General features: G+C 51.9%; 2 protein-coding genes across 3 annotated transcripts; one reads left to right on the forward strand and one right to left on the reverse strand.

The window, feature by feature from the left end:
- Positions 1-2301: 2301 nt before the first annotated feature.
- Positions 2302-5707, reverse strand: nr0b2a (nuclear receptor subfamily 0, group B, member 2a). The gene is made up of 2 exons (XM_085962712.1): positions 4931-5707; positions 2302-3477 (listed from the first exon to the last, which is right to left on the reverse strand). Exons 1-2 carry the CDS (start codon positions 5469-5471, stop codon positions 3236-3238), a joined length of 783 nt encoding a protein of 260 aa, XP_085818838.1. The 5' UTR covers positions 5472-5707; the 3' UTR covers positions 2302-3235.
- A 6153-nt stretch (positions 5708-11860) lies between these two features.
- nudc (nudC nuclear distribution protein) lies at positions 11861-26079 on the forward strand. 2 transcript variants are annotated; one of them, XM_085962715.1, is made up of 8 exons: positions 11861-12034; positions 15888-15965; positions 16731-16940; positions 19591-19677; positions 20743-20862; positions 21252-21446; positions 23223-23306; positions 25937-26078. In XM_085962715.1, exons 1-8 carry the CDS (start codon positions 11954-11956, stop codon positions 26057-26059), a joined length of 978 nt encoding a protein of 325 aa, XP_085818841.1. In that variant the 5' UTR covers positions 11861-11953; the 3' UTR covers positions 26060-26078. The 2 variants fall into 2 exon arrangements, with proteins under 2 accessions (XP_085818841.1, XP_085818840.1); XM_085962714.1 differs by lacking the exon at positions 11861-12034 and adding an exon at positions 15602-15731 and having other exon boundaries at positions 25937-26079.
- Positions 26080-26506: the final 427 nt, after the last annotated feature.

Consider the following 26506-nt stretch of genomic DNA (forward strand, 5'->3'; position numbering starts at 1 on the left):
GGAGTGATCTTGGTAAGAAATCTAGGATGGGACCAGGCGTGAGTGCGTTAGAAAATTATGATTTTAAAGGACAGGCAAGAGGGGTGGAACACAGTGAGCAGCTCAAAGGAGGAGAAGGCACCAGAGGAGTAGGGAGAGACCAAGGTGTGATTGAGTGATGAGGGTCACACCGCCACTCTGGCAGTTTGGGTAGAGCAGTGGTGGAAAGTATGGCTAGGTGGGAGGCTTCAGTAGGGGCAAGGTGCCTCCAACATGAGCCAAGTTTCAGTTACGCTGTGTACCTGCACCCAGTGTACTCGGGTATAGTACACCCTGTGTACCTGTGCTCCGTGTACTCCAGGTACAGTACACCCTGTGTACCTGTGCTCCGTGTACTCCAGGTACAGTACACCCTGTGTACCTGTGCTCCGTGTACTCGGGTATAGTACACCCTGTGTACCTGTGCTCCGTGTACTCCAGGTACAGTACACCCTGTGTACCTGTGCTCCGTGTACTCGGGTATAGTACACCCTGTGTACCTGTGCTCCGTGTACTCCAGGTACAGTACACCCTGTGTACCTGTGCTCCGTGTACTCCAGGTACAGTACACCCTGTGTACCTGTGCTCAGTGTACTCGGGTATAGTACACCCTGTGTACCTGTGCTCAGTGTACTCCAGGTACAGTACATCCTAGCTCTGTATCCAAATTTATTTAATGTTGGACATTTATAACCAGCAGAGAAAGGAGACTTCAGCCCATGAGAAATGCTTGGATCTTATCCCAAATCCCAGGGAGGAAAACATTGAGTTCCAATCCACTACACTACCCAGTCACTATCTCCCTTCACTTTGTGGGGTCAGAGATGGGAAATGGCATCTTTAATTCCTGACACCTGATAGGCGGAACAGGCTTGAGGGGCTGAATGGCCTACTCCTGTTCCTATGCACCCAGCCTCCCACAGATAGATGGATATATTCCGGGAGGGGTTAAACATTCACCCGCTGGCCCCTAATGGCACAGGCTGTAATATTCAGGGTGTATATCTGTGAAGGAATGAGCCAAATAACCTATTCAGAAAAAGACACCATCTTATGAAAGTATTCTGGCCTTATTAAAACAGGACAAACTGGGTTTGGAAATTTAGAAACCGAACGATGAAAGAATTCTGGCTATTGAGATAAGACAGTTGTTGACCCTGAATAAATAACCTTATTGAAACAGAAGGTGCATGACTCCGACAAGCTGACCTTTTGGGAACAAAACAATGGTCCATACTGGATTAAGGTGTTTTAATTTAAACTTTGTAAATATGGCACATAAGATAAGGAACATCTGCCCTCGTAAAGATGACATAAAATAAGGAACACCTGCCCTTCACACCATTTTTATATGGTTAACCCAGAACACCTGGAGAAAGACAAGATTCTGGAATATTACAAGCTGATGTAGCAGTAAGAATTGAAGAGGTTGGCAGAAAGATGAATAGGGATAATTGACTTGCATCAGCAGAAACTTTAAAGGAAATAGCACTGAAAAAGGGTATAAATATTGAACTCTCAAATGGGATATCAGACTCGCTTTAATTGGGCAAAGTGATTCTCGACCACAGAGGCGGCTCTGTGCTCTCCAACTCTTTGTACCTCGGGGATCAAAGGTATTTGATATTGATGGATATCCTGTATAGAAAACTTTAAGAACTGTAATACTGTAGCGAAGTTAAGATTTAAAAGTAAGATTCTCTGTTAATAATAAGATAGTATTTTTTCTCTTTTTAGAACTGTTAATGTTGCGATTGACTGATTCACCAACTGTAGATTGCATGTCAGTTCTTTTAATAAATCTCTATATTTTTAGAATTGTCTCACATAAGCCTTCTGTATCAATAACTCGTGAACGCAAATCTCTGTACACTCTTTGGTGAAGAGTTACAGAATTCTGAAGGAGTTCTCTGGACCCTCATAATATCTGGGATGTTACAGTCTAGCTAAACTTATTAAAAGTGCTATCTGGAGGATGGTAACATTCTTGGGTTGTTCCTTTTCTTTAGGGAGAGATAGCCCGGACCTTTAGACCCAATTAAGCATCTTTAGGATTCGGCTACCTCAAACTTTAGTTGAAAGTGAATGTCTGAGAAATATGCCTGATCTGGCATAGCCCCAATGGGGCTAGGACTAGTAAATATCCCTTCATATCAGCAGTGACTGGCCACTGATACTGACCTGAATTAAATGTCTACTTTTAAACCTGAGGGTTTCTTTGAATTGAAAACCAGTGTCCTGACGCAGTAAAGTTGTCTGCAATAAAGTGTCAAGTCTTTCAAAATATGTAAAATAATTTTATTCATGATTTAAAAAAATAACTTAATAGAAAACAGTGTTGAAAGAGGAGCAAGATGTGAGTGGGCAGGTAATGTGGGTGGGCAGCAAGTTGGCAGGTGATGTGGGTGGGCAGCTAGTTGGCAGGTGATGTGGGTGGGCAGCTAGTTGGTAGGTGATGTGGATGGGCAGCTAGTTGGCAGGTGATGTGGATGGGCAGCTAGTTGGCAGCATGTATGCAATGAGGTGTGAGTGGGCAGGTGATGTGGGTGGGCAGCGAGTGGGCAGGTGATGTGGGTGGGCAGGTGATGTGGGTGGGCAGCGAGTGGGCAGGTGATGTGGGTGGGCAGCGAGTGGGCAGGTGATGTGGGTGGGCAGCGAGTGGGCAGGTGATGTGGGTGGGCAGCGAGTGGGCAGGCGATGTGGGTGGGCAGCGAGTGGGCAGGTGATGTGGGTGGGCAGCGAGTGGGCAGGTGATGTGGGTGGGCAGCGAGTGGGCAGGTGATGTGGGTGGGCAGCGAGTGGGCAGGTGATGTGGGTGGGCAGCGAGTGGGCAGGTGATGTGGGTGGGCAGGTGATGTGGGTGGGCAGCGAGTGGGCAGGTGATGTGGGTGGGCAGCGAGTGGGCAGGTGATGTGGGTGGGCAGGTGATGTGGGCAGGTGATGTGGGTGGGCAGGTGATGTGGGTGGGCAGCGGGTGGGCAGGTGATGTGGGTGGGCAGCGAGTGGGCAGGTGATGTGGGTGGGCAGCGAGTGGGCAGGTGATGTGGGTGGGCAGCGAGTGGGCAGGTGATGTGGGTGGGCAGCGAGTGGGCAGGTGATGTGGGTGGGCAGCGAGTGGGCAGGTGATGTGGGTGGGCAGCGAGTGGGCAGGTGATGTGGGTGGGCAGCAAGGTGTGAGTGGGTAGGTGATGTGTAGTCAGGCCCAGCAGCCTGCTCCTCACTTGGTATAGAGCATCTCCAGCAGAAGCTCCTTCATGTCTGCTGCTCCGATCACCGGCCTGAAGAAGAGCTCGGTGATGAGACTGGTGCTGATGGTTTTCAGCGCGGAGATGGTGAGTAAAACACGGGCAAAGCGGCTGCTGTCCCTAGGAGGCAGAGGCACCAGCACCTCACGCAGTGCGCGGTGCGCTTCCTGCTGAAGGTTTTCAATGTAGGCAGGCGCTTGGAGTCCAGGCAGGTCTGCAAAAGACAAGAGCACGAATAAGGTCAGACCCAAACCCAGGCAGACAACACGACCAGGAGCAGAGTGTAAGGAAACACAAGCACAGGAAGCCCAGCATGTCCGTCAGACGCTGGTATCGAAAGGATTAGTGTTTCAGGTGGGGAGCCTGCCTAATCTCTATCACACGCTGCGATTTGCTTTGTGTTTCCAGCTCGTTCTCCGTTTAGAGCCATTTCCTGCTTCCCACAGTCTGACCTTCAGATCCACGACCCAACCGCCCACCCCCACCTCGATCCTCGGCTGGGTCAGGCATCACACAAAAGAAAGGTTCTTATCGGGGGAAACTGGCAGGTTCGATCTGCCTGCCAGCTGAGCAGCCAGACCCCTGCCTGAAATAACAACAGAAAGTGCTGGAAACACTCAGTAGGCCAGGCAGCATCGAGGAGAGGAGAAACAGAGTCAACGGTTCGGGTCGAACCCTTCGTCAGAACTGGAAAAGGTTAGGGAGGAGAGATTTTTAAGCAGGGACAGGGAGGAGGGGAGGAAGGAACAAAGGGAAGGTCTGTGATGGGGTGGAAGGCAGGAGAGATTGAATGACAAAAGGGATGATGGTGTAAGGCAAAAGGTAATGGGACAAGTTAAGTAACAAAAGATGGCTCTAGATGATGTGTGGATGATGATGGCAGCCTGCCTGAAAGTGCTGGAAATCTCCTTGAAGAATCAGAGAAAACTGAGAAACCTATCGGAGATTCTGAAGTGCGAGAAATAATCACATCACTTATTAATCCGAAAGCAGAGAGGACCCCCTGACTGCAGACCCCCCAGACTGCAGACCCCCCCCCCAGACTGCGGACCCCCCCCAGACTGCGGACTCCCAGACCACAGACCCCCCCTGACTGTGGACCCCCCAGGCCGCAGACCCCCCCCCCAGACTGCAGACCCCCCAGGCCGCAGACCCCCCCCCCAGACTGCAGACCCCCCCCAGACTGCAGACCCCCCCCAGACTGCAGACCCCCCCCCCGACTGCAGACCACCCCCCCCGACTGCAGACCCCCCCCCCGACTGCAGACCCCCCCCAGACTGCAGACCCCCCCCAGACTGCAGACCCCCCCCCAGACTGCAGACCTCCCCCCCAGACTGCAGACCCCCCCCCCAGACTGCAGACCCCCCCCCAGACTGCAGACCCCCCCCCAGACTGCAGACCCCCCCCCCCCAGACTGCAGACCCCCCCCTGACTGCTGACCCTCCCACCCAGACTGCGGACCCCCAGACTGCGGACCCCCAGACTCCAGACTGCAGACCCCCTTGCTGGTGCTCGAACTTCTGCTGACGTTACTGTCACGGTAGAATTATTGCTGGTCTCTTGGGTGTAAGGGATAATTTGTGATACGCTTTGTGTAAATATCGCATCATTACAATTCCTTTGCTTCGTTACACACACTGGAATAAAGAGAGAGGCTGTTTAGTTACCAGGGTTGAAGAGGATTGCTCCTTTCAGGTATGCGTACCCCTTTGGGCTCAGGTCCAAGCCCCAGAATTTGTTCAGACACATTTTTATTCTCTGTACACCAGCGAGTGTTGGCTGCCTCCTCTCCTCTTCCTCCGTTCTGATCAGGCCTGGTCCGTTCAGCAAGATTCTCTTCAGCATGCTGTGGCCTGGGGTCTCTGTCACCTCGAAGCTCACTCTCTCCTGGGCCAATCCCAACAGAAACAACGGGGTCCAGCAGCTCTCCAGCAGCAGCAGCTGGTCTGCTCTGGGAAGATGATGGAACGAAGGGAGGTTCCTCATAAAACTGACTGTCTTTACCAACACGTCACATACCGCCTGACAGGTAACCTGTGGAGTCTTCAAGCAAACCGTCCGCCTGGCTTCGCAGGAGCAGCTGTGATGCGAGAACTTGTAGCAGGCCTTGAGGTCTCCCTGCTGGCTCAGGATGGTGTATAAGATCGCACTCTGTCTCTCTCCAGAAGCACACCGGCATTTATCGAGCAGAACATTGACACAAGCCATAATCTCCTCACTGCCAAACCAGAACCACTCCGAATTTAGCACTTTGATGGCACACTGTACTGGTGTTAGCAGCTCAAGACAGCTTAAAGTTTTGATTTTAACTGGAAACCTAACTCCTAACACTCCAAACAATTGTTGTTGAAGCTGTGCTGTGCGGGAGTTGGCTGAGAGTGGCTCGGATACGCTCGCTTACAGCTCTCAGTGCAGCAAAAGCCTGCACAGGCACTGACTGAGCTGGTTACACCTGAGACTATTTATACTCAGTTTCATTCAGTGACTAAGAGCGACCTTGGCCTCAAGGAACAAGCAGCTTTCATTGAAAAACAAGCTCGCAATGACTAATTGGCCGAGAGACTTGTCCCGATGGTGCAGGCGAGCAGCAGATAAGGATTTTTTTCAATGAAGCACCAGGTCAGGCAGATGGAAGTGGCTTATCTCGATTACCTGGTGTCATGTACACAGACTTTAAACCCACCTTGTACCAGTGCACCAAGGACTACAAGAGACCATTCACAGAACACCAATCAGGCAAACTCTGCACACCCAGTTACAGAAAGCGATATCAGGCTTTCTAATTAGATAAGGAATGTTTGCTGTACGCAGCCTTGAAGGAAATGAACTCGTAAACAATTCTACCTGATGTCAGATCACTATTGTTAATAAAACTACCTCTCTCTCACCAAATGTCCCAATCTGTTGTCAATCTCTATCAAGCTCATTAGTAGCACCAATCCAATGGGTCCAATGGCTCGGTGAGTAAATGCATTGCCGGAGGTGGTGCTGAGCTGCACAGTCTGGAAGGTTCCAGGCTCAAGCCCAGCCTATGCTGTTAGCTGATCTCCAATGGGACAGCAGTGGAGCTGTTATAATTAGCCTCAGTACCTTTGTGCTAGAGAGGAGACAAACTGTGTTTCCAGTCCTGATCACTTTCAAGGCAGATCGATAGATTTTTTGTTAAGTAAGAGTATCAAGGGATATGGAGCAAAGGTAGATAAATAGAGATGAGGTACAGATCAGCCATGATCTAATAGAATGGCGGAACAGATTCGAGGGGCTGAATGGCCTCCTATTTCTATGTTCCTAACCCCTACTGGAAATTGCCTATGGGAGGACGTTAATGAGAAAGTATCGATTGAACCCAAACACATACTGAAAGGAACATCTGTTGCCCCATTGAGAACCAAGCCTTTAAAATGTAACTGTGCAGGTGAAGTGAGACATGTAGGACACTGGGAAAGCATTGGGACACCACTGGTGCACTACTGGGCATCTCATTATCTAGAGAACTCCAGAGCACATCAAAAAAGTCTTGCATTTATATAGCGCCTTTCGCAACCTCGAGACATCCCAAAGCACTTCACAGCCAATGAAATACCTTTGGAGTATAGTCACAGTTGTAATGGCGGAAATGCAGCAGCCAATTTGTGCACAACAAAATCCCACAAATAGCAATGTGATATTGGTCAAATAATCTGTTTTTAGGTGTTGGTTGAGGGATAAATATTGGCCAGGATACGGGGATGACTCCTCTGCTCTTCTTCAAATAGTGCCATGGGGTCTTTTGCATCCACCTGAGAGGGCAGACAAACCTCAGTTTAACATCTCATCTGACAGCTGGCACCTCCTACAGTGCAGCGGAGTACCGCCCCTCTGACAGTGCAGCACTCTCTCAGTACTGCACTGGAGTGTCAGCCTAGATTATGGGCTCAAGTCTCTGGAGTGGGGATTGAACCCACAACCTTCTGACTAGGAGGCAAGAGTGTGACCTACTAAGCTACGACTGACACCTCCAATCCCCAGCTGTCTGGCACTTAATGCTCTGTTAATTGTAGTATGATGTCCATGGTTAGAGGGGAGCAAGGGGTAACACTGAAATATCTCTCCAGAATGGAACCCTTACATGACCCCTGATGTAGATTGTCAGCTTTGTGCTGCTCATTCCCTGACACAGTCCTGCTGAATAACTCCTCCATAGCAGCTGCCTCATCACCACTTGTAGTTAATGTCAAAACTAATCAGGTTACAGTGCATGGCCTACACTGCAGGATACCACTAAGCTTAAAATGAGTAGAGCATGAGTTTATGCTCCACAATATCCTTCTCCCACCCTTCTTCATCTAACCACATCAACATATCCTTCTATTCCTTTCTCCCTCATGTACTTATCTAGCTTCCCCTTGGATCCCTCTATACTATTCACCTTAACTACTCCTTGTAGTAGCGAGTTCCACATTCTAACCACTTTCTTCGTAAAGACTTTTCTCCTGAATTCCCTATTGGATTTATTAGTGACGATCTTATATTTATGGCCCCTATTTCTGGTCTCGCTTGCAAGTGGAAAATCTTCTCTACATCTTCCTGGATCAAACCCTCCAGCAGGTCACCCCTCAGTCAAAGAGCCCCAGCCTATTCAATCTTTCCTGATAGGTATAACCTCTCAGTTCTGGTATAATTCCAGTAAATCTTCTTTGCACCTTCTCCAGTGCCTCTATATCCTTTTCCCAAGCTTCCTCCCCATGCTGCCGCTCTCCCGATAATACTGTGGCCTGTGGCTCCTTCCCATAAGAACATAAGAAATAGGAGCAGGAGTAGGCCATTCAGCCCTTCGAGCCTGCTCCGCCATTCAATGAGATCATGGCTGATCTCCTGCCTCAACTCCATTCACTGGCCCTATCGCCATATCCCTTGATGCCCTTACTAGTCAGAAATCTATCTACTTCTGTTTTGAATATACCCAATGACTGAGCCTCCACAGCCCTCTGGGGTAGAGAATTCCAAAGATTCACCACCCTCTGTGTGAAGAAATTTCTTCTCATCTCAGTCCTGAATGGCCTACCCTTTATCTTGAGGCTGTGGCCCCTGGTTCTAGACTCCCCAGCTAAGGGAAACATTCTCCCAGCATCCATCCTATCAAGCCCTGTAATAATTTTGTATGTTTCAATGAGATCCCCTCCCATTCTTCTGAATTCAAGAGAATACAGGCCTAGTTTACTCAATCTCTTCTCATACGACAGTCCCGCCATCTCACCAAAGCCCTATATAATTGGAGTAAGACTTCTTTACTCCTGTACTTAAATCCTCTTGTAGTGAAGGCCAGCATACCATTTGCCTTCCTAATGGCTTGCTGCACCTGCACATTCATTTTCAGTGACTCATATACAAGGACACCCAGATCCCTTTGAGCATCTGCATTCCCCAATCTTTCACTATTTAGGAACTACTCTGCCTTTCTGTTTTTTCTACCAAAGTGGATAACTTCACATTTATCCACATTCTATTCCATCTGCCATGTTCTCGCCTACTTATTGAGCCTGTCACGATCCCCTTGAAGCCTCTTCACAACTGACACTGCCATCTAGCTTTGTATCATCAGCAAATTTGGAAATGTTACATTTAGTCCCCTCATCCAAATCATTGATATAGATTGTGAATAGCTGGGGCCCAAGCACCGATCCTTGCGGTACCCCACTAGTCACAGCCTGCCATCCTGAAAAAGACCCGTTTATCCCTACTCTTTGTTTTCTGTCTGTTAACCAATTCTCAATCCATGCTAGTATATTACCCCCAATTCCATGTGCCCTAATTTTGTTCACCAACCTCTTGTGTGGGACCTTATCGAAGGCCTTCTGAAAATCCAGATACACCAGATCTACCGGTTCCCCTTTGTCTACTCCACTAGTTACATCCTCAAAGAACTCCAATAGGTTTGTCAAACAGGATTTCCCTTTCATAAATCCATGTTGCCTCTGCCCAATCTTACTATTACATAGTTTCTAAGTGCCCAGTTATTGCATAATAGATTCCAGCATTTTCCCAACTACTGATATGAGACTAACAGGTCTGTAGTTCCCCGTTTTCTCTCTCCCTCCTTTCTTAAATAGCGGGGTTACATTTGCTATCCTCCAATCTGCAGGAACCGTTCCAAAATCTATAGAATTTTGGAAGATGACAACCAATGCGTCCACTATTCCAATGGCCACCTCTTTCAAAACCCTAGAATGTAGGTCATCCGGTCCTTGGGATTTGTCGACTTTTAGTCCCATTAATTTTGCTAGTACTGTTTTCTAATAATAATTTCTTTAAGTTCCACATTCTCGTCACACCCTTGGTTTTCTCGTATTTCTGGGAGGTTTTTTGTGTCTTCCTCCGTGAAGACAGAAACAACGCATTTATTTAATTTCTCTTCTATTTCCTCATTCCCCATTATAAATTCTCCCGTCTCTGACTGTAAAGGACCTACATTTACCTTCGCCAGCCTTTTCCTTTTCACATACCTATAGAAGCTTTTACAATCCGTTTTTATATTTTTCACTAGTTTGTGCTCATATTCCATTTTCTCTTTCTTTATCAATTTCTTGGTCCCCCTTTGCTGATTTCTAAAAAGATCTCAATCCTCAGGCTGACCGCTTTTTCTGGCAACTTTATAAGCTTCCTCCTTTGACTTAATGCTAGCTTTAATTTCTTTTGTTAACCATGGTTGGATCACTTTTCCTTTTGGGTTTTTATGCAAATTATGCATTATTTCCTTGAATGTTAGCCATTGTATGTCCACCTTCATACCTTTTAGTGTAATCTCCCAATCTACCATGGCCAACTTGTCCCTCATACCCTTGCAGTTTTCCCTGTTTAGATTGAAGACCTTAGTTTCAGATTGGACTACATCACTCTCAAACTTAATGTAAAATTCAATCATATTATAATCACACAATACAAAGAGAAAATACTGCAGATGCTGGAAATCTGAAATAAAAACAAAATGCTGGAGAAACTCAGCAGGTCAGGCAGCATCTGTGAAGAGAGAAACAGAGTTAACGTTTCAGGTCAATGACCTTTCATCAGAAGTGGAAAAAAGCAGGAAATGGAACAGATTTTTAAGCAAGTGCAGTGGCTGGGAAATGGGAGAGGGGATGAAAGAACAAAAGGGAAGGCCTGTGATAGGATAGAAGGCAGGAGAGATTAAGAGACATTAAGAGATATTCAAGGCAAAAGGAGATGGTAATGGGACAGGTTAAGAAACAAAGGAAGGCTTTAGATGAAGTGTAAGTTGCGCTGGCAGAATGGAAGACAGCTGTCATGTGGGAGAGAAGAAAAGAACAAGTGTGGATAAAAAAAATATATATATATGATAGGGGCCGAGGTTACGATCCGAAATTGTTGAACTCTATGTTGAGTCCAGAAGGCTGTAAAGTGCCTAATCGAAAGATGAGGTGCAGTTCCTCGAGCTTACGCTGAGCTTCCGTGGAACAATGGAAGAGGCCGAGGACGGTGAGGTCTGAGTGGGAATGGAGTGGTGAATTAAAGTGACAGGCGACCGGAAGCTCGGGCTCCCCCTTACGGACTGAACGGAGGTGTTCCGCAAAGCGGTCACCCAATCTGCGTTTGGTCTCCCCAATGTAGAGGAGACTACATCGTGAGCAGCGAATACAGTATACTAAATTGCAAGAAGTACAAGTAAATCGCTGTTTCACCTGGAAGGGGTGTTTGGGGCCCTGGACAGTGGGAAGTGGGGAGGTATAAGGGAATGTGTTGCATCTCCTGCGCTTGCACGGGAAGCTGTCGGGCGAAGGGGAAGGGGTGTTGGGGGCAATAGAGGAGTGGACTAGGGTGTCTCGGAGGGAGCGGTCCCTACGGAATGCTGAAAGGGGAGGTGAGGGGAAGATACGTTTGGTGGTGGGATCACACTGGAGGTGGCGGAAATGGCGGAGGATGATCCGTTGAATGTGGAGGCTGGTGGGGTGAAAGGTGAGGACAAGGGGAACTCTATCGTGGTTCCGGGAGGGAGGGGCAGGGGTGAGGGCAGAAGTGCAGGAGATAGAACAGACACGGTCGAGGGCTGTGTCAACCACAGTAGAGGGGAATCATCGGTTGAGGAAAAAGGAAGACATGTCGGAAGCACTGGTCATAGTGTGGAAGGTGGCATCGTCAAGAGCAGATGCGGCGGAGACGGAGAAACTGGGAGAATGGAATAGAGTCCTTACAGGAGGCGGGGTGGGAGGAAGTGTAGTCCAGGTAGCTGTGGGAGTCAGTGGGCTTGCAGTGAATGTTGGTCAATAACCTATCCCCAGAGATGGAGACAGTGAAGTCGAGGAAGGGAAGGGAAGAGTCGGAGACGGTCATTTGTCCCTAAAGGCCCCTTTCCCAGCTCCAGACACGTCCGGGCCCATTTGAGCCGCGGAGTGGAGGATGTGCTCGGGTTGAGGGGCCTGGGTTGTCTCGGCCTTTGGTTGCTGGGGGTCGGGTTGCTGCAGGGCCTAGTTCCCGAATGTTCCGGTTTCCATGGTGACCGCGCCCACAACATCGCACCCAGTCGCATTCGATTGGTCTAGCGTCTGACGTCATATCGCAGCGTGTCTGCGAATTGGCTGATGCGCCTGTCCATCACCTGTTGACCGGGGGTTGGCATTACTTCCGGGTGAGACGCCTGGCCCTGCAGCGTGTGGCTGAGCCATAGCCTGAGAAAGCCGCATTCACACCGAGACACCATGGGGGATTCAGCATGCGAGGATCGCTTCGATGGCATTCTGCTCGCCATGGCCCAGCAACACGAAGGAGGCGTTCACCAGGTATGAAGGAGATTCCCTCCCCCCGGCCTGTGGGCAGATCCCCCCCCCCGGCCTGAGGGTATATTTCCCCGGCCTGTGGGTAAATCCCCTCCCCCCCCCCCCCCCTGGCCTGTGGGTAGATCCCCTCCCCCCTGGCCTGTGGGTAGATCCCCTCCCCCCTGGACTGTGGGTAGATCCCCTCCCCCCTGGCCTGTGGGTAGATCCCCTCCCCCCTGGCCTGTGGGTAGATCCCCTCCCCCCTGGCCTGTGGGTAGATCCCCTCCCCCCTGGCCTGTGGGTAGATCCCCTCCCCCCTGGCCTGTGGGTAGATCCCCTCCCCCCTGGCCTGTGGGTAGATCCCCTCCCCCCTGGCCTGTGGGTAGATCCCCTCCCCCCTGGCCTGTGGGTAATCCCCTCCCCCCTGGCCTGTGGGTAGATCCCCTCCCCCCTGGCCTGTGGGTAGATCCCCTCCCCCCTGGCCTGTGGTAGATCCCCTCCCCCCTGGCCTGTGGGTAGATCCCCTCCCCCCTGGCCTGTGGGTAGATCCCCTCCCCCCTGGCCTGTGGGTAGATCCCCTCCCCCCTGGCCTGTGGGTAGATCCCCTCCCCCTGGCCTGTGGGTAGATCCCCTCCCCCCTGGCCTGTGGGTAGATCCCCTCCCCCCTGGCCTGTGGGTAGATCCCCTCCCCCCTGGCCTGTGGGTAGATCCCCTCCCCCCGGCCTGTGGGTAGATCCCCCCCCCCGGCCTGTGGGTAGATCCCCACCCCCCCGGCCTGTGGGTAGATTCCCCTCCCCCCCGGCCTGTGGGTAGATTCCCCTCCCCCCCGGCCTGTGGGTAGATTCCCCTCCCCCCGGCCTGTGGGTAGATTCCCCTCCCCCCCGGCCTGTGGGTAGATTCCCCTCCCCCCCGGCCTGTGGGTAGATTCCCCTCCCCCCCGGCCTGTGGGTAGATTCCCCTCCCCCCCGGCCTGTGGGTAGATTCCCCTCCCCCCCGGCCTGTGGGTAGATTCCCATCCCCCCCGGCCTGTGGGTAGATTCCCCTCCCCCCCGGCCTGTGGGTAGATTCCCATCCCCCCCGGCCTGTGGGTAGATTCCCATCCCCCCCGGCCTGTGGGTAGATTCCCATCCCCCCCGGCCTGTGGGTAGATTCCCATCCCCCCCGGCCTGTGGGTAGATTCCCATCCCCCCCGGCCTGTGGGTAGATTCCCATCCCCCCCGGCCTGTGGGTAGATTCCCATCCCCCCCGGCCTGTGGGTAGATTCCCATCCCCCCCGGCCTGTGGGTAGATTCCCATCCCCCCCCGGCCTGTGGGTAGATTCCCATCCCCCCCGGCCTGTGGGTAGATTCCCATCCCCCCCCGGCCTGTGGGTAGATTCCCATCCCCCCCGGCCTGTGGGTAGATTCCCATCCCCCCCGGCCTGTGGGTAGATTCCCATCCCCCCCGGCCTGTGGGTAGATTCCCATCCCCCCCCGGCCTGTGGGTAGATTCCCATCCCCCCCGGCCTGTGGGTAGATTCCCATCCCCCCCGGCCTGTGGGTAGATTCCCATCCCCCCCGGCCTGTGGGTAGATTCCCATCCCCCCCGGCCTGTGGGTAGATTCCCATCCCCCCCGGCCTGTGGGTAGATTCCCATCCCCCCCGGCCTGTGGGTAGATTCCCATCCCCCCCGGCCTGTGGGTAGATTCCCATCCCCCCCGGCCTGTGGGTAGATTCCCATCCCCCCCGGCCTGTGGGTAGATTCCCATCCCCCCCGGCCTGTGGGTAGATTCCCATCCCCCCCGGCCTGTGGGTAGATTCCCATCCCCCCCGGCCTGTGGGTAGATTCCCATCCCCCCCGGCCTGTGGGTAGATTCCCATCCCCCCCGGCCTGTGGGTAGATTCCCATCCCCCCCGGCCTGTGGGTAGATTCCCATCCCCCCCGGCCTGTGGGTAGATTCCCATCCCCCCCGGCCTGTGGGTAGATTCCCATCCCCCCCGGCCTGTGGGTAGATTCCCATCCCCCCCGGCCTGTGGGTAGATTCCCATCCCCCCCGGCCTGTGGGTAGATTCCCATCCCCCCCGGCCTGTGGGTAGATTCCCATCCCCCCCGGCCTGTGGGTAGATTCCCATCCCCCCCGGCCTGTGGGTAGATTCCCATCCCCCCCGGCCTGTGGGTAGATTCCCATCCCCCCCGGCCTGTGGGTAGATTCCCATCCCCCCCGGCCTGTGGGTAGATTCCCATCCCCCCCGGCCTGTGGGTAGATTCCCATCCCCCCCGGCCTGTGGGTAGATTCCCATCCCCCCCGGCCTGTGGGTAGATTCCCATCCCCCCCGGCCTGTGGGTAGATTCCCATCCCCCCCGGCCTGTGGGTAGATTCCCATCCCCCCCGGCCTGTGGGTAGATTCCCATCCCCCCCGGCCTGTGGGTAGATTCCCATCCCCCCCGGCCTGTGGGTAGATTCCCATCCCCCCCGGCCTGTGGGTAGATTCCCATCCCCCCCGGCCTGTGGGTAGATTCCCATCCCCCCCGGCCTGTGGGTAGATTCCCATCCCCCCCGGCCTGTGGGTAGATTCCCATCCCCCCCGGCCTGTGGGTAGATTCCCATCCCCCCCGGCCTGTGGGTAGATTCCCATCCCCCCCGGCCTGTGGGTAGATTCCCATCCCCCCCGGCCTGTGGGTAGATTCCCATCCCCCCCGGCCTGTGGGTAGATTCCCATCCCCCCCGGCCTGTGGGTAGATTCCCATCCCCCCCGGCCTGTGGGTAGATTCCCATCCCCCCCGGCCTGTGGGTAGATTCCCATCCCCCCCGGCCTGTGGGTAGATTCCCATCCCCCCCGGCCTGTGGGTAGATTCCCATCCCCCCCGGCCTGTGGGTAGATTCCCATCCCCCCCGGCCTGTGGGTAGATTCCCATCCCCCCCCGGCCTGTGGGTAGATTCCCATCCCCCCCGGCCTGTGGGTAGATTCCCATCCCCCCCCGGCCTGTGGGTAGATTCCCATCCCCCCCGGCCTGTGGGTAGATTCCCATCCCCCCCGGCCTGTGGGTAGATTCCCATCCCCCCCGGCCTGTGGGTAGATTCCCATCCCCCCCGGCCTGTGGGTAGATTCCCATCCCCCCCGGCCTGTGGGTAGATTCCCATCCCCCCCGGCCTGTGGGTAGATTCCCATCCCCCCCGGCCTGTGGGTAGATTCCCATCCCCCCCGGCCTGTGGGTAGATTCCCATCCCCCCCGGCCTGTGGGTAGACCCCCTCCCCCCCCGGCCTGTGGGTAGATCCCCACCCCCTCCCTCTCCTGTGAACTTAAGGCTGGTCTATATTGCGGAGTTGTTTCCCCGAGTTAAATCCACAGCTGCTCTGGAAGCTGGATCTGTTTTACATAATGTGCTTTCTACAGTCTCTATAAATCTCACGTGCATTGTTCGACAGCAGCACACCGTGACTGGTACCATCCTTGCCTGACTCTGTCTCTTAGCTGTTGTGCACGGTCTTTGCCTCCAGCAGCAGGAGTACGCCCTTGTTTACTCTGAGTTTGGTGTCAGTGCTGAGTGCCGGTGTAACTGCTGGTAATGGTAGTGTGGTCGCTGTGCATGCTGGAAAGGTTTGATGGTGTCCGGTCCACCAGCACCATGAGAGGGAACGGGAGAGTGTGATATATGGCACCGCACAGTGCTCCTCGCCAACCAGCACACGTAGTGAGCTGCGACTCACTGCAGCTGCACTCAAACATTGAATCACTTAAAGTTTGTTTATTTCCATGTTAAATTGAGTGGATGCATTTTGAGTTTCTGGCTTGCTTGAATCCATTCTCACTGTGTGTGATTTGTGTGGGACAATGTACCTGGCTGTGTCAGCTTCAGCGGGAATGAATAAAGGGTCTAAATTTTTTATTCTTCCAGCTCGTGGATACGTTCTTCAGCTTCCTGAGGCGAAAAACTGACTTCTTTACTGGTGGAGAGCAAGGAGCAGCTGATAAAGTGAGTACAGGGGGTCCCGCTACAGTCTGTGGGGGTCCCACTATATCTCCACTCTCAGTACAGGGGGTCCCACTATATCTCCACTCTCAGTACAGGGGGTCCCACTGTATCTCCACTCTCATTACAGGGGGTCCCACTATATCTCCACTCTCAGTACAGGGGGTCCCACTATATCTCCACTCTCAGTACAGGGGGTCCCACTATATCTCCACTCTCAGTACAGGGGGTCCCACTGTATCTCCACTCTCAGTACAGGGGGTCCCACTATATCTCCACTCTCAGTACAGGGGGTCCCACTATACCTCCACTCTCAGTACAGGGGGTCCCACTATATCTCCACTCTCAGTACAGGGGGTCCCACTATATCTCCACTCTCAGTACAGGGGGTCCCACTATATCCACTCTCAGTACAGGGGGTCCCACTATATCCACTCTCAGTACAGGGGTCCCACTATATTTCCATCTCTCAGTACAGTCTGATTGTGGGATTCCAGTGGAACTGCCCGGGTGTCTTCCCCCCCCCCCCCCCTCTAGTGGGACGGCCCGGGTGTCTCCCCCCCCCCCCCCCTCCTCGTGGGACGGCCCGGGTGTCTCCCCCCCAGTGGGACGGCCCGGGTGTCTCCCCCCAGTGGGACGGCCCGGGTGTCTCCCCCCCCCCCTAGTGGGACTGCCCGGGTGTCTCCCCACAGTGGGCCCATTGTCTCCCCAGCTGACTAATGGTGTAATCCCATTTAACTGGTAATTCTGATCATATATTTTCCATAGTTGATCACAGAGACATTCAAACGCCACCAAAAGTTAGCGATACAGGTTCAGGTGGAGAAGGAGGTGAAACAGGAAACAGAGAGAAAGGAGAAAATGGAACGGGCAAAGCTTGCCGAGGAGAAGGAGAAATCCGAGCCGGAACCGAAGCAGCCAAAAATCAAAGAGCTGACAGACGAGGAGGCGGAAAAACTGCAGAGGGAGATCGACCAGGTGAGCGTGTCACGCAGCATCTACAGGCCAATCACAGCACGAGAATTCGGCCATGGAATTGGAAGCAACCTATTGGCTTGGATAGGGAATTGGTTAGGAGGTAGGGGATCGAGAGTAGGGATAATGAGTGTGTTCTCAAATTGGCAGGATGGTGACTAGTGGTGTCATCCAGGGATCTGTATTGGTGCATCAGCTTTTCACTATATATTTATAAATGACTTAGATGACTAACATGATTAGGCAGAGTCAACATGGTTTTATGAAAGAGAAATCGTGTTTGACAAATTTATTAGAGTTTTTTGAGGATGTAACTAGCAGGGTAGATAAAGGGGAACCAGTGGATGTAGTATATATGGATTTCCAGAAGGCATTCGATAAGGTGTCACATAAAAGATTATTACACAAGATTAGGGCTCATGGGGTTGGGGGTAATATAGTGGATAGAGGATTGGTTAACGGACAGAAAACAGAGAGTAGGGATAAACAGATCTTTTTCAGGTTGGCAGGCTGTAACTAGTGGGGTGCCGCAAGGATCCGTGTTAGGGCCTCAGCTATTTACAATCTATATTAATGACCTAGATGAAGGGACCGAGTGTAATGTATCCAAGTTTGCTGATGATACAAAGCTAGGTGGGACAGTAAGCTGTGAGGAGAACACAGAGTCTGCAAAGGGGTATAGATAGACTGAGTGAGTGGGCAGTAAGGCAGCAGATGGAGTATAATGTAGGGAAATGTGAAGTTATTCACTTTGGTAGAAATATAGAAAAACAATATTTTTAAAATGGTGAGAAACTTTCAAATGTTGGTGTTCAGAGAGATTTGGGTGTCCTCGTGCAAGAAACACAGAAAGCTAGCAATAAGGAAGGCAAATGGCATGTTGGCCTTTATTGTAAGGGGGTTGGAGTATAAGAGTAAGGAAGTCTTGCTACAATTGCACAGGGCCTTGGTGAGACCACACCTGGAGTACTGTGCACAGTTCTGGTCTCCTTATCTAAGGAAGGTATACTTGCCTTGGAGGAGGTGCAGTGAAGGTTCACTAGATTGATTCCTGGGATGAGAGGGCTGTCTTATGATGAGAGATTGTGTAGAATGGGCCGATACTCCCTGGAGTTTAGAAGAATGAGAGGTGATTTCATTGAAACATACAAGATTCTGAAGGGGATTGACAGGGTAGATGCTGAGAGGCTGTTTCCCCTGGCTGGAGTGTCTAGAACTAGGGGGCATAGTCTCAGGATAAGGGGTCGGCCATTTAAGACTGAGATGAGGAATTTCTTCATTCAGAGGGTAGTGAATCTTTGGAATTCTCTGCCCCAGAGGGCTGTGAATGCCGAGTCTCTGAATATATTCAAGGCCGAGATCGATAGATTTTTGGACTCTAGGGGAATCAAGGTATATGGAGATCGGGCGGGAAAGTGGAGTTGAGGCCGATGATCTGCCATGATCTTATTGAATAGTGGAGCAGGCTCGAGGGGCCGTATGGCCAATCCTGCTCTTACTTCTTATGTTCTTATGAATAGAGAACCATATATCCAAGTTTGCTGATGACACCAAGTTAGGTGGCACACTAAATAGTGTAGATGGGAGCAATGTTCCCTTTAAGCTGCGCGGCCGCACAACGCTCTGCAGCTCCCGCGCATCTGGCTCACCGGCTTTTAAATAGGAAAAACTGCGCAGCCCCTTAAAGGGGCCGCTCACCCAAAAAAATTAAAGGGAACATTTGATGGGAGCAGAAAGTTGCAATGGGACATTGATAGATTAAGTGAGTGGGCAAAACTCTGGCAGATGGAGTTCAATGTGGGGAAGTGTGCGGTCATACACTTTGGTCCTAAGAAACAAAGATTAGAGCAGAGTATTTTCTAAATGGTGAAAAGCTAGGAACTGTGAAGAGGCAGAGAGATTAAAGGCTCCAAGTATAGAAATCACTAAAAGCTAGTGGACAGGTACAAAAAAATTATTAAAAAGGTGACTGAATGTTGGCCGTTATCTCAAAGGGGCTGGAATGCAAAGGAGTAGAAGTTATGTTACAGTTACATAAAGCTCTGGTTAGACCCCGTTTAGAGTACTGTGTTCAGTTCTGGACATCTCACCTCAGGAAGGATATCCTGGCCTTGGAGGGGGGCAGTGCAGGTTCACCAGAATGATACCGGGGCTAAAAGGGTTAGATCATGAGGACAGGTTGCATAGACTAGGCTTGTATTCACTTGAATATAGAAGATTAAGGGGTGATGTAATTGAGGTGTTTAAGATGATCAAAGGAGTTGATACGGTAGGTAGAGAGAAACTATTTCCTCTGGTGTGGGAGTCCAAAACAATGGGGTACAACCTTAAAATTAGCTAGGACGTTCATGGTTGATGTTGGGAAGCACTTCTTCACACAAAAGGTAGTGGAAATCTGGAACACTCTGCCCCAAAAAGCTGTTGAGGCAGGGGATCAATTGAAAATGTCAAAACTGAGATTGAGAGCTGTGCCTGGGAGCTGTGCCCGGGGCTCCAGGCCCGGGAGCTGCGCCCGGGGCTCCAGGCCCGGGAGCTGCGCCCGGGGCTCCAGGCCCGGGAGCTGTGCCCGGTGTTCCTGCTCGTCGCGAAGCTGTGGTTAATGGCTGGCTGGGTATGCTGTGATGAGTACATTTACATTGCATTTTTCATTTAGAAAAAAGAGCAGAAGAAACAGGAAAGTGATGGTGTCGGAATCACGACCAATGGGGAGAGGAAGTCGGAAAACCCGGAATCAAAACAGGTAATGGGCAGTTGAGTCCGTGCGGGAGAGGGGAAGGATGAAGATTGTTTAATGGGCTTTGGGACAAGTGAGGCAGAGCCCTGATTAAAATTCCCACAGTTTTATCTAAATTTCTTTATCTGCTGGGATTTTTTTCCCAGTTGTCTCCACTCATCTACTGAAACTCTTGGCAACCTGCACCTCACCCAACTGGCCTTTCTTTATTGTGTGGGCCCAGATAGCAGGCTGTTCAACCACAGAGTGAATCACAGCTTGCACTTTACAGCAGAAGTTACTGAATAGGCTGTGGGATTCACTTGCAGGGTTAGTGGTTGAGGCAGAAACTATGTCAACATTCTAGATTAGATTGGACAGGTGGATGAAGAAAAAGGGGTTGAAGGGATGTGGGGACAGGGTGGGTAAATGTGATTTGGACTATTTGCCCGTGTGGAGGGTGAACACAAGCACAGACTGGTTGGGCCGAATGGCCTGTTTCCTTGTTCTAACGTCTATTTATAACTTTGCAAAATGTGCACAGAGCAGAGTGTGCGGAAATTACTTCTTGAAAATTCCTCTCCAATGGCATTTATCGCAGGCAAAGCAGTAAGGAAAATGTGTAAGTTGAGCATCCTTGGTACCCAACAATGACTGAGACTGCTCATAAAGTGACTGCCAGGCTTCACCAGACCCATGCCTCTACCTTCGTTCCAGCTTCAAGCTCAGTTTTTAAATCTTTCGTTCCTTCGATTCATCCGGTTAAATTTTCAATTGTGGAATTTGATAATCAGATCTGCCTGGCTGCTGCTCAGCCCCTGTATATGGCTGCAGTGGTCACTCTGTCACTATACGTGGCTGCAGTGGTCACTCTGACTGTACGTAGCTGCAGTGGTCACTCTGTGACAGCGGTGGTGAGTCTGTGACCGTGTACATTGTAACTAAGATTGTGTCAGTCATCTGTCTGTGTCTAACAGCCACGCACACAGTTGTGAAACATTCCATGTATACTGTAAGAAGCAATGTTTATACTGCTGCAAAGATATGTCCTGTATTCTGACAGTCCTCTTGTGACCCCTCGCACTCCTGTAGGCAGAGTCTGAGTCCGAAGGTGAAGAGGATGAGAAGGATAAAGGGAAACTGAAGCCCAACGCTGGAAATGGTGCCGATCTGCCGAACTACCGGTGGACCCAGACCCTGTCTGAGGTGGATGTAAGTGTCACCCACACTGCTCTGTTCCTTTATCACAGTGCACGTAGGGCTGGGCTGGGGCAAGAAATGATGCAACAAATATAATGGCTGCAGTAGAGGGGGAGCTTCACGGTGAGGATATGGAGGGGGATTTTGATGGTGAGGCAGGTGTGTGATTATAAACTGAAGATAATATAATCTGAGGTAAACGCGGGAATAATTTTACATTTAGCTACCGACTTGTGTATTAGAGGGTTCCACGATGCAGTAAATACTGTTACTACCCTGAAGGATTCAGAGGGAAATAGATGGATTTCAGATGCAGTGTAGGTTTGGGGTAACACAGGGTAAAATGGTCCAATTGAGTAACTGGCTATGGCTGAATGGCCTTTTTATCATTGTGTTCCCAGCTCCTGGTTCCATTCCAAGTCAACTTCAGATTGAAGAGTCGGGACTTGATTGTGGAGATCCAAAGACGTCACTTGAAACTGGGTCTGAAGGGCCATCCTCCTGTGATTGATGGTGAGATGTTCAATGATGTGAAGGTGGAGGAAAGCTCATGGTTGCTGGAGGACGGAAAGAGCATTAATGTACATCTAGAGAAGGTGAGCAGGGTGGGTAGAGTGAAATCCCACCCATACCCCTGCCCACTCTGGGGAGTCCCCGTGTCCTGGCTCTTAACTTACTCCACATTGGGCAATGTGGTGTGCCCCTACAGGGGGAGAGTCTACATGCCATATGGGATTCCCAGTCTGTGGGTGAGGGTTACACTGGGATCCCTGGTCTGTGGGTGAGGGTTACACTGGGATCCCCGGTGTGTGGGTGAGGGTTACACTGGGATCCCCGGTCTGTGGGTGAGGGTTACACTGGGATCCCCAGTCTGTGGGTGAGGGTTACACTGGGCTCCCCAGTCTGTGGGTGAGGGTTACACTGGGATCCCCGGTCTGTGGGTGAGGGTTACACTGGGATCCCCGGTCTGTGGGTGAGGGTTACACTGGGATCCCCGGTCTGTGGGTGAGGGTTACACTGGGCTCTGGGCTCTCCAGTGTGTGGGTGAGGGTAACACTGGGCTCTGGGCTCCCCAGTGTGTGGGTGAGGGTTACACTGGGCTCTGGGCTCCCCAGTGTGTGGGTGACGGTAACACTGGGCTCTGGGCTCCCCAGTGTGTGGGTGAGGGCTACACTGGGCTCTGGGCCCCCCACTGTGTAGGTGAGGGTTACACTGGGCTCTGGGCTCCTCAGTGTGTGGGTGAGGGTTACACTGGGCTCCCCAGTGGTGAGGGTTACACTGGGCTCTGGGCTCCCCAGTGTGTGGGTGAGGGTAACACTGGGCTCTGGGCTCCCCAGTGTGTAGGTGAGGGTTACACTGGGCTCTGGGTTCCCCAGTGTGTGGGTGAGGGTTACACTGGGCTCTGGGCTCCCCAGTGTGTGGGTGAGGGCTACACTGGGCTCTGGGCCCCCCACTGTGTAGGTGAGGGTTACACTGGGCTCTGGGCTCCCCAGTGTGTGGGTGAGGGTTACACTGGGCTCCCCAGTGGTGAGGGTTACACTGGGCTCTGGGCTCCCCAGTGTGTGGGTGAGGGTAACACTGGGCTCTGGGCTCCCCAGTGTGTAGGTGAGGGTTACACTGGGCTCTGGGTTCCCCAGTGTGTGGGTGAGGGTTACACTGGGCTCTGGGCTCCCCAGTGTGTGGGTGAGGGTTACACTGGGCTCTGGGCTCCCCAGTGTGTAGGTGAGGGTTACACTGGGCTCTGGGTTCCCCAGTGTGTGGGTGAGGGTTACACTTGGCTCCTCAGTGTGTGGGTGAGGGTTACACTGGGCTCTGGGCTCCCCAGTGTGTAGGTGAGGGTTACACTGGGCTCTGGGTTCCCCAGTGTGTGGGTGAGGGTTACACTTGGCTCCTCAGTGTGTGGGTGAGGGTTACACTGGGCTCTGGGCTCCCCAGTGTGTAGGTGAGGGTTACACTGGGCTCTGGGCTCCTCGGTGTGTGGGTGAGGGTTACACTGGGCTCTGGGCTCCCCAGTGTGTGGGTGAGGGTTACACTGGGCTCTGGGTTCCCCAGTGTGTGGGTGAGGGTTACACTGGGCTCTGGGCTCTGGGCTCCCCAGTGTGTGGGTGAGGGTTACACTGGGCTCTGGGCTCCCCAGTGTGTGGGTGAGGGTTACACTGGGCTCCCCAGTGTGTGGGTGAGGGTTACACTGGGCTCTGGGCTCCCCAGTGTGTGGGTGAGGGTTACTCTGGGCTCCCCAGTGTGTGGGTGAGGGTTACACTGGGGGATTTCCTTGCCCAAGGGGTTGTGGAGAACTCCAGTTCAGTTGTGCCCTAGCTGGTTTTCTTTGTGCACCATGTCAGCATCTGTGAGGATTTCTTTTCTAATTTCAGATTAATAAAATGGAATGGTGGAACAAAATAGTGACAACAGATCCTGAGCTTAATACCAAAAAAATTAATCCCGAGAATTCAAAGGTGAGTGTTTTTAATTTCTCTGCTCCGAACCTGTCATATGGAGAGAGAGAGAGTGTCTACCCGGTGAACACAGTGATATTAAAGGGGCATGTTACTGTTCGGGCTTTCTGAAACATGCAAAGGGCCCGGTGACAGTCTTTGCATTTGACTGTGCCCTTTATGATCTTTTACTCTCTGCTGCACTGAATCAGTGTGAATAGTTAACCCCAATTGTGCTGAATTGCTCGCTGGCGTTCAGAGGCATAGCCACTGTGTTTCCTCTCAGCCAGGAAGCTGGAATGTATCAAAGGTGAGACCCTCGCAGCACAGGCTACGGGTACTGATCAGATTGATTTACAATAGACTGACCGAGATTAAGACACAAACAATCCCACTTACAGCAGACACAACAGCTTTAGCTTCAAGGCCATTCTCACAACTCCCCAGTGGGACTTCCCTTGTCTAGTTTTACTCCAACCTGTTCAATGGAGCCAGTGCATCTCCACCCCTTCACGATCACCTCAAACTCTTCCATCATTGTCCCCCTCCTCTTCCTTATTTACTTGCTGTCCCTCAGTGACGTAATCCATAGACACAGGGTCAGTTTCCAGGGTCAGCACTGCCGATGGGCAGCTCTGCCTGTCCCCTGTGGACTTCCGACAGCCGCTGTGCTTTTGGAATGCCTGCCTGTCTATCCTGCACCAAGTCCCACTCGCCCATCAACCCCTGTCCTGCCGTACATTAGCTTGTAGCCACACCACATGTAAAATTCCCATTCCCTCCATGCCCTCGCCTCCTCCCCTGAACTCTCTTCCTCTTGTACAACTTCCCCACCCAGCATCCTTTGCCTTCAACCACCTAGGCCTCACTCTCTGGAATTCCCTCCCTAAACTCCTCTGCCTATCCACCGTCCTCTCCTCTTTTTAAGACCACCCTTAAAACCCACCCCTTGGCTCCAGTTTTGGTCACCCTTCCTAATCTTCCCTTTTTGGGCTCCGCATCTACTTTTCCTTAAGCCTCTGCAGCGTCTTGGGACGTTATTCCAGATTAAAGGCTCTGGTCATCGTCGTTCCAGTGATGAACAGAATTTCCTCCAGTTGAGCATCAAGAAAAGCAAAGGCGTTATTATGGCCCCTATCCAAAACACCGCACCTCGTCAGTAACTTCACCCTGTTGCTTGGCCTCAGTGCGCTGTAACTAAAGCTATGAGCCACATCATTGCCATTTCTAGACTCAGTTTTGTGCACTGCTCTCCTTGCCAGCCTCCGAACCCCCGCCCTCTAAACTCCCAACTTATCCCAAACTCTGCCGCCCGTAACCTGCCCCACACTAGATCCCACTCACTCAGCACCCCTATCCATGCTGATCTGCACTGGCTTCTTGTCCTCCAACACATCAAATTTAAAATCTTTGCCCTCATCCTTTATATTAAAATCTCTCCACAACCTCGCCCAACCCTACATCTGCAATCTGCTCCAGCCTTGTGTCCCCTCCCCATGCCCTCTGAACCTCTGACTCTGGCCTCCAGGGCAACCTACCCCCTTCCTCATTCCACCCTTGACAGCCTTCAACCACCTCACTGACTTTCTGGAGTTCCCAATTCATTACCTTTGACAGAGCAAGAACTAATGATGCAATTCAGGATACAATATGTGGGGCCTCTAAAGTACAAGCAGTCTGATGAATCGGACTGGTGGACAGGCTGCATACTGCAACATATTAAACACATTGGGCAGGATTTTCATTGAGCCGTGGAGGCGTGTGGGCGGTTAAAATCTTGAAATCGGGGGGCACGAACCCATCCTGCCCCCAACCTGCCTTGCGCTGGGACCCGCCTCCCCGAGGCAGGAAGGGGATTAGTGCCAATTAACTGCCTGTTAACAGGCAGTTTTTAGCCTAATCCCTATTTTTATTGGTGAAGTGTGGGATTCCCGACTGCTCTAAACCACGCTAAGTTAGCAAGGCGGGCCGTCGGGATGAAGGGCTTGGAGGGTTCGAGATGAGTGATGGGTGCATGAGTGCAGAGGTAAGTGTTTAAAGAAGTTCTACTTACCTTTACAGCCTTCCTTCCTTCAGCTCTCTGGAGTCCTTCATCTCACCGGCACAGAAAGCAGAATGGCCGCCATCTGTCAAAATCTGCAGCATTCAGCTTTCTGTTCCGGAGAGATCCCTAAATCATCCTGAGAGGAAGGAATTAACTTAGAGTACAGATCGTCAGTGTTTGACAGCTTCAAACAGCTGTGAAACGCTGATATTTCATCTGTTAAAAGCTCTTGACAGATGAAATGTCTGTCTGTGACGTTACCTGGTGGCCCTTAATTGGCCTGCTGAGCCCACTGGGCGGGCTCAACAAGATCAATCAAGTGAAAATCGCATGGGTTGGCCACAACGCGATGGAGGCGGGACTACAACCCCGAAAGTTGCAGTCCTGCCTCCTGCACGCCTCCTCAATGAAAATCCAGCCCATTGTCCCTCCTTTTTTATCTTGACTAATTTGTGAACAGATAATCGCACCTATTCTCACAGTGAGCATCCTTGATCATCCATTTTAGACTTGGTTGCCCATCCAGTCCTGCCCTTCCCAAGATAGAATAACTTGATAGTAATGAGTGGAGACCTGCTGAAAAACTGCCTGCTCTCTGTGCCCATAGTTATCAGACTTGGACGGTGAGACACGGAGTATGGTAGAGAAGATGATGTATGACCAGCGCCAGAAAGCCATGGGACTTCCCACTTCAGAGGAACAGAAAAAACAAGACATACTGAAAAAGTAAGTCCTCCATTGCAGCAATGATGAGCTGCGTATTTGATAAAGATTCACAACATCGACTCGGGCATCCAGTCTGTGACTCACTGTAGCCAGAGTGAGTTGGCCTGGCACAAATTAAGTGATTGAGTGGGGGGGGGGGGGGGGGGGGGGGCGCGGGATGTCCCTTGCTGTCTGGGGGGGGGGTGGGCACGGAATGTCCCATGCTGGTTGGCAGGGGGAGGGGAATGACCCAGGTTGATGGGAGGAGGGCATGTGTCAGCCCATTTCACCAGTCTGTGTGCTCCTGAACCTGAGCGGCAGTCTGTTCGAGTGTATGTCTCTGACCCACTGAGAGGAGAATCACATGGTGCAATAAGCCAGACCCCGGGGCTCCCTATATTACTTGCCCAATATGTAGGTAAAAGGCAGTCTGGTTTGTGGGGGGGGCGGGGGGGGGGTGAAATCTGCCTAT

The sequence above is a fragment of the Somniosus microcephalus genome, chromosome 20, assembly GCF_052327205.1.
Source record: "Somniosus microcephalus isolate GS21.2 chromosome 20, FLI_Smic_1.0, whole genome shotgun sequence".
Classification (NCBI taxonomy): Eukaryota; Metazoa; Chordata; class Chondrichthyes; order Squaliformes; family Somniosidae; genus Somniosus; species Somniosus microcephalus.

What these genes read in the sequence shown, in the direction of transcription:
- nr0b2a (XM_085962712.1), bottom strand. Translation starts at nt 5,471, where the DNA reads ATGGCTTGTGTCAATGTTCTGCTCGATAAATGCCGGTGTGCTTCTGGA. An exon ending in AGCAATCCTCTTCAACCCTG is followed by an intron (nt 3,478 to 4,930) that starts GTAACTAAACAG and finishes TGTCTTTTGCAG; the next exon opens with ACCTGCCTGGACTCCAAGCG.
- nudc (XM_085962714.1), top strand. Translation starts at nt 15,645, where the DNA reads ATGGCACCGCACAGTGCTCCTCGCCAACCAGCACACGTAGTGAGCTGC. An exon ending in TGCAGAGGGAGATCGACCAG is followed by an intron (nt 16,941 to 19,590) that starts GTGAGCGTGTCA and finishes TTTTTCATTTAG; the next exon opens with AAAAAAGAGCAGAAGAAACA. An exon ending in AGACCCTGTCTGAGGTGGAT is followed by an intron (nt 20,863 to 21,251) that starts GTAAGTGTCACC and finishes TTGTGTTCCCAG; the next exon opens with CTCCTGGTTCCATTCCAAGT.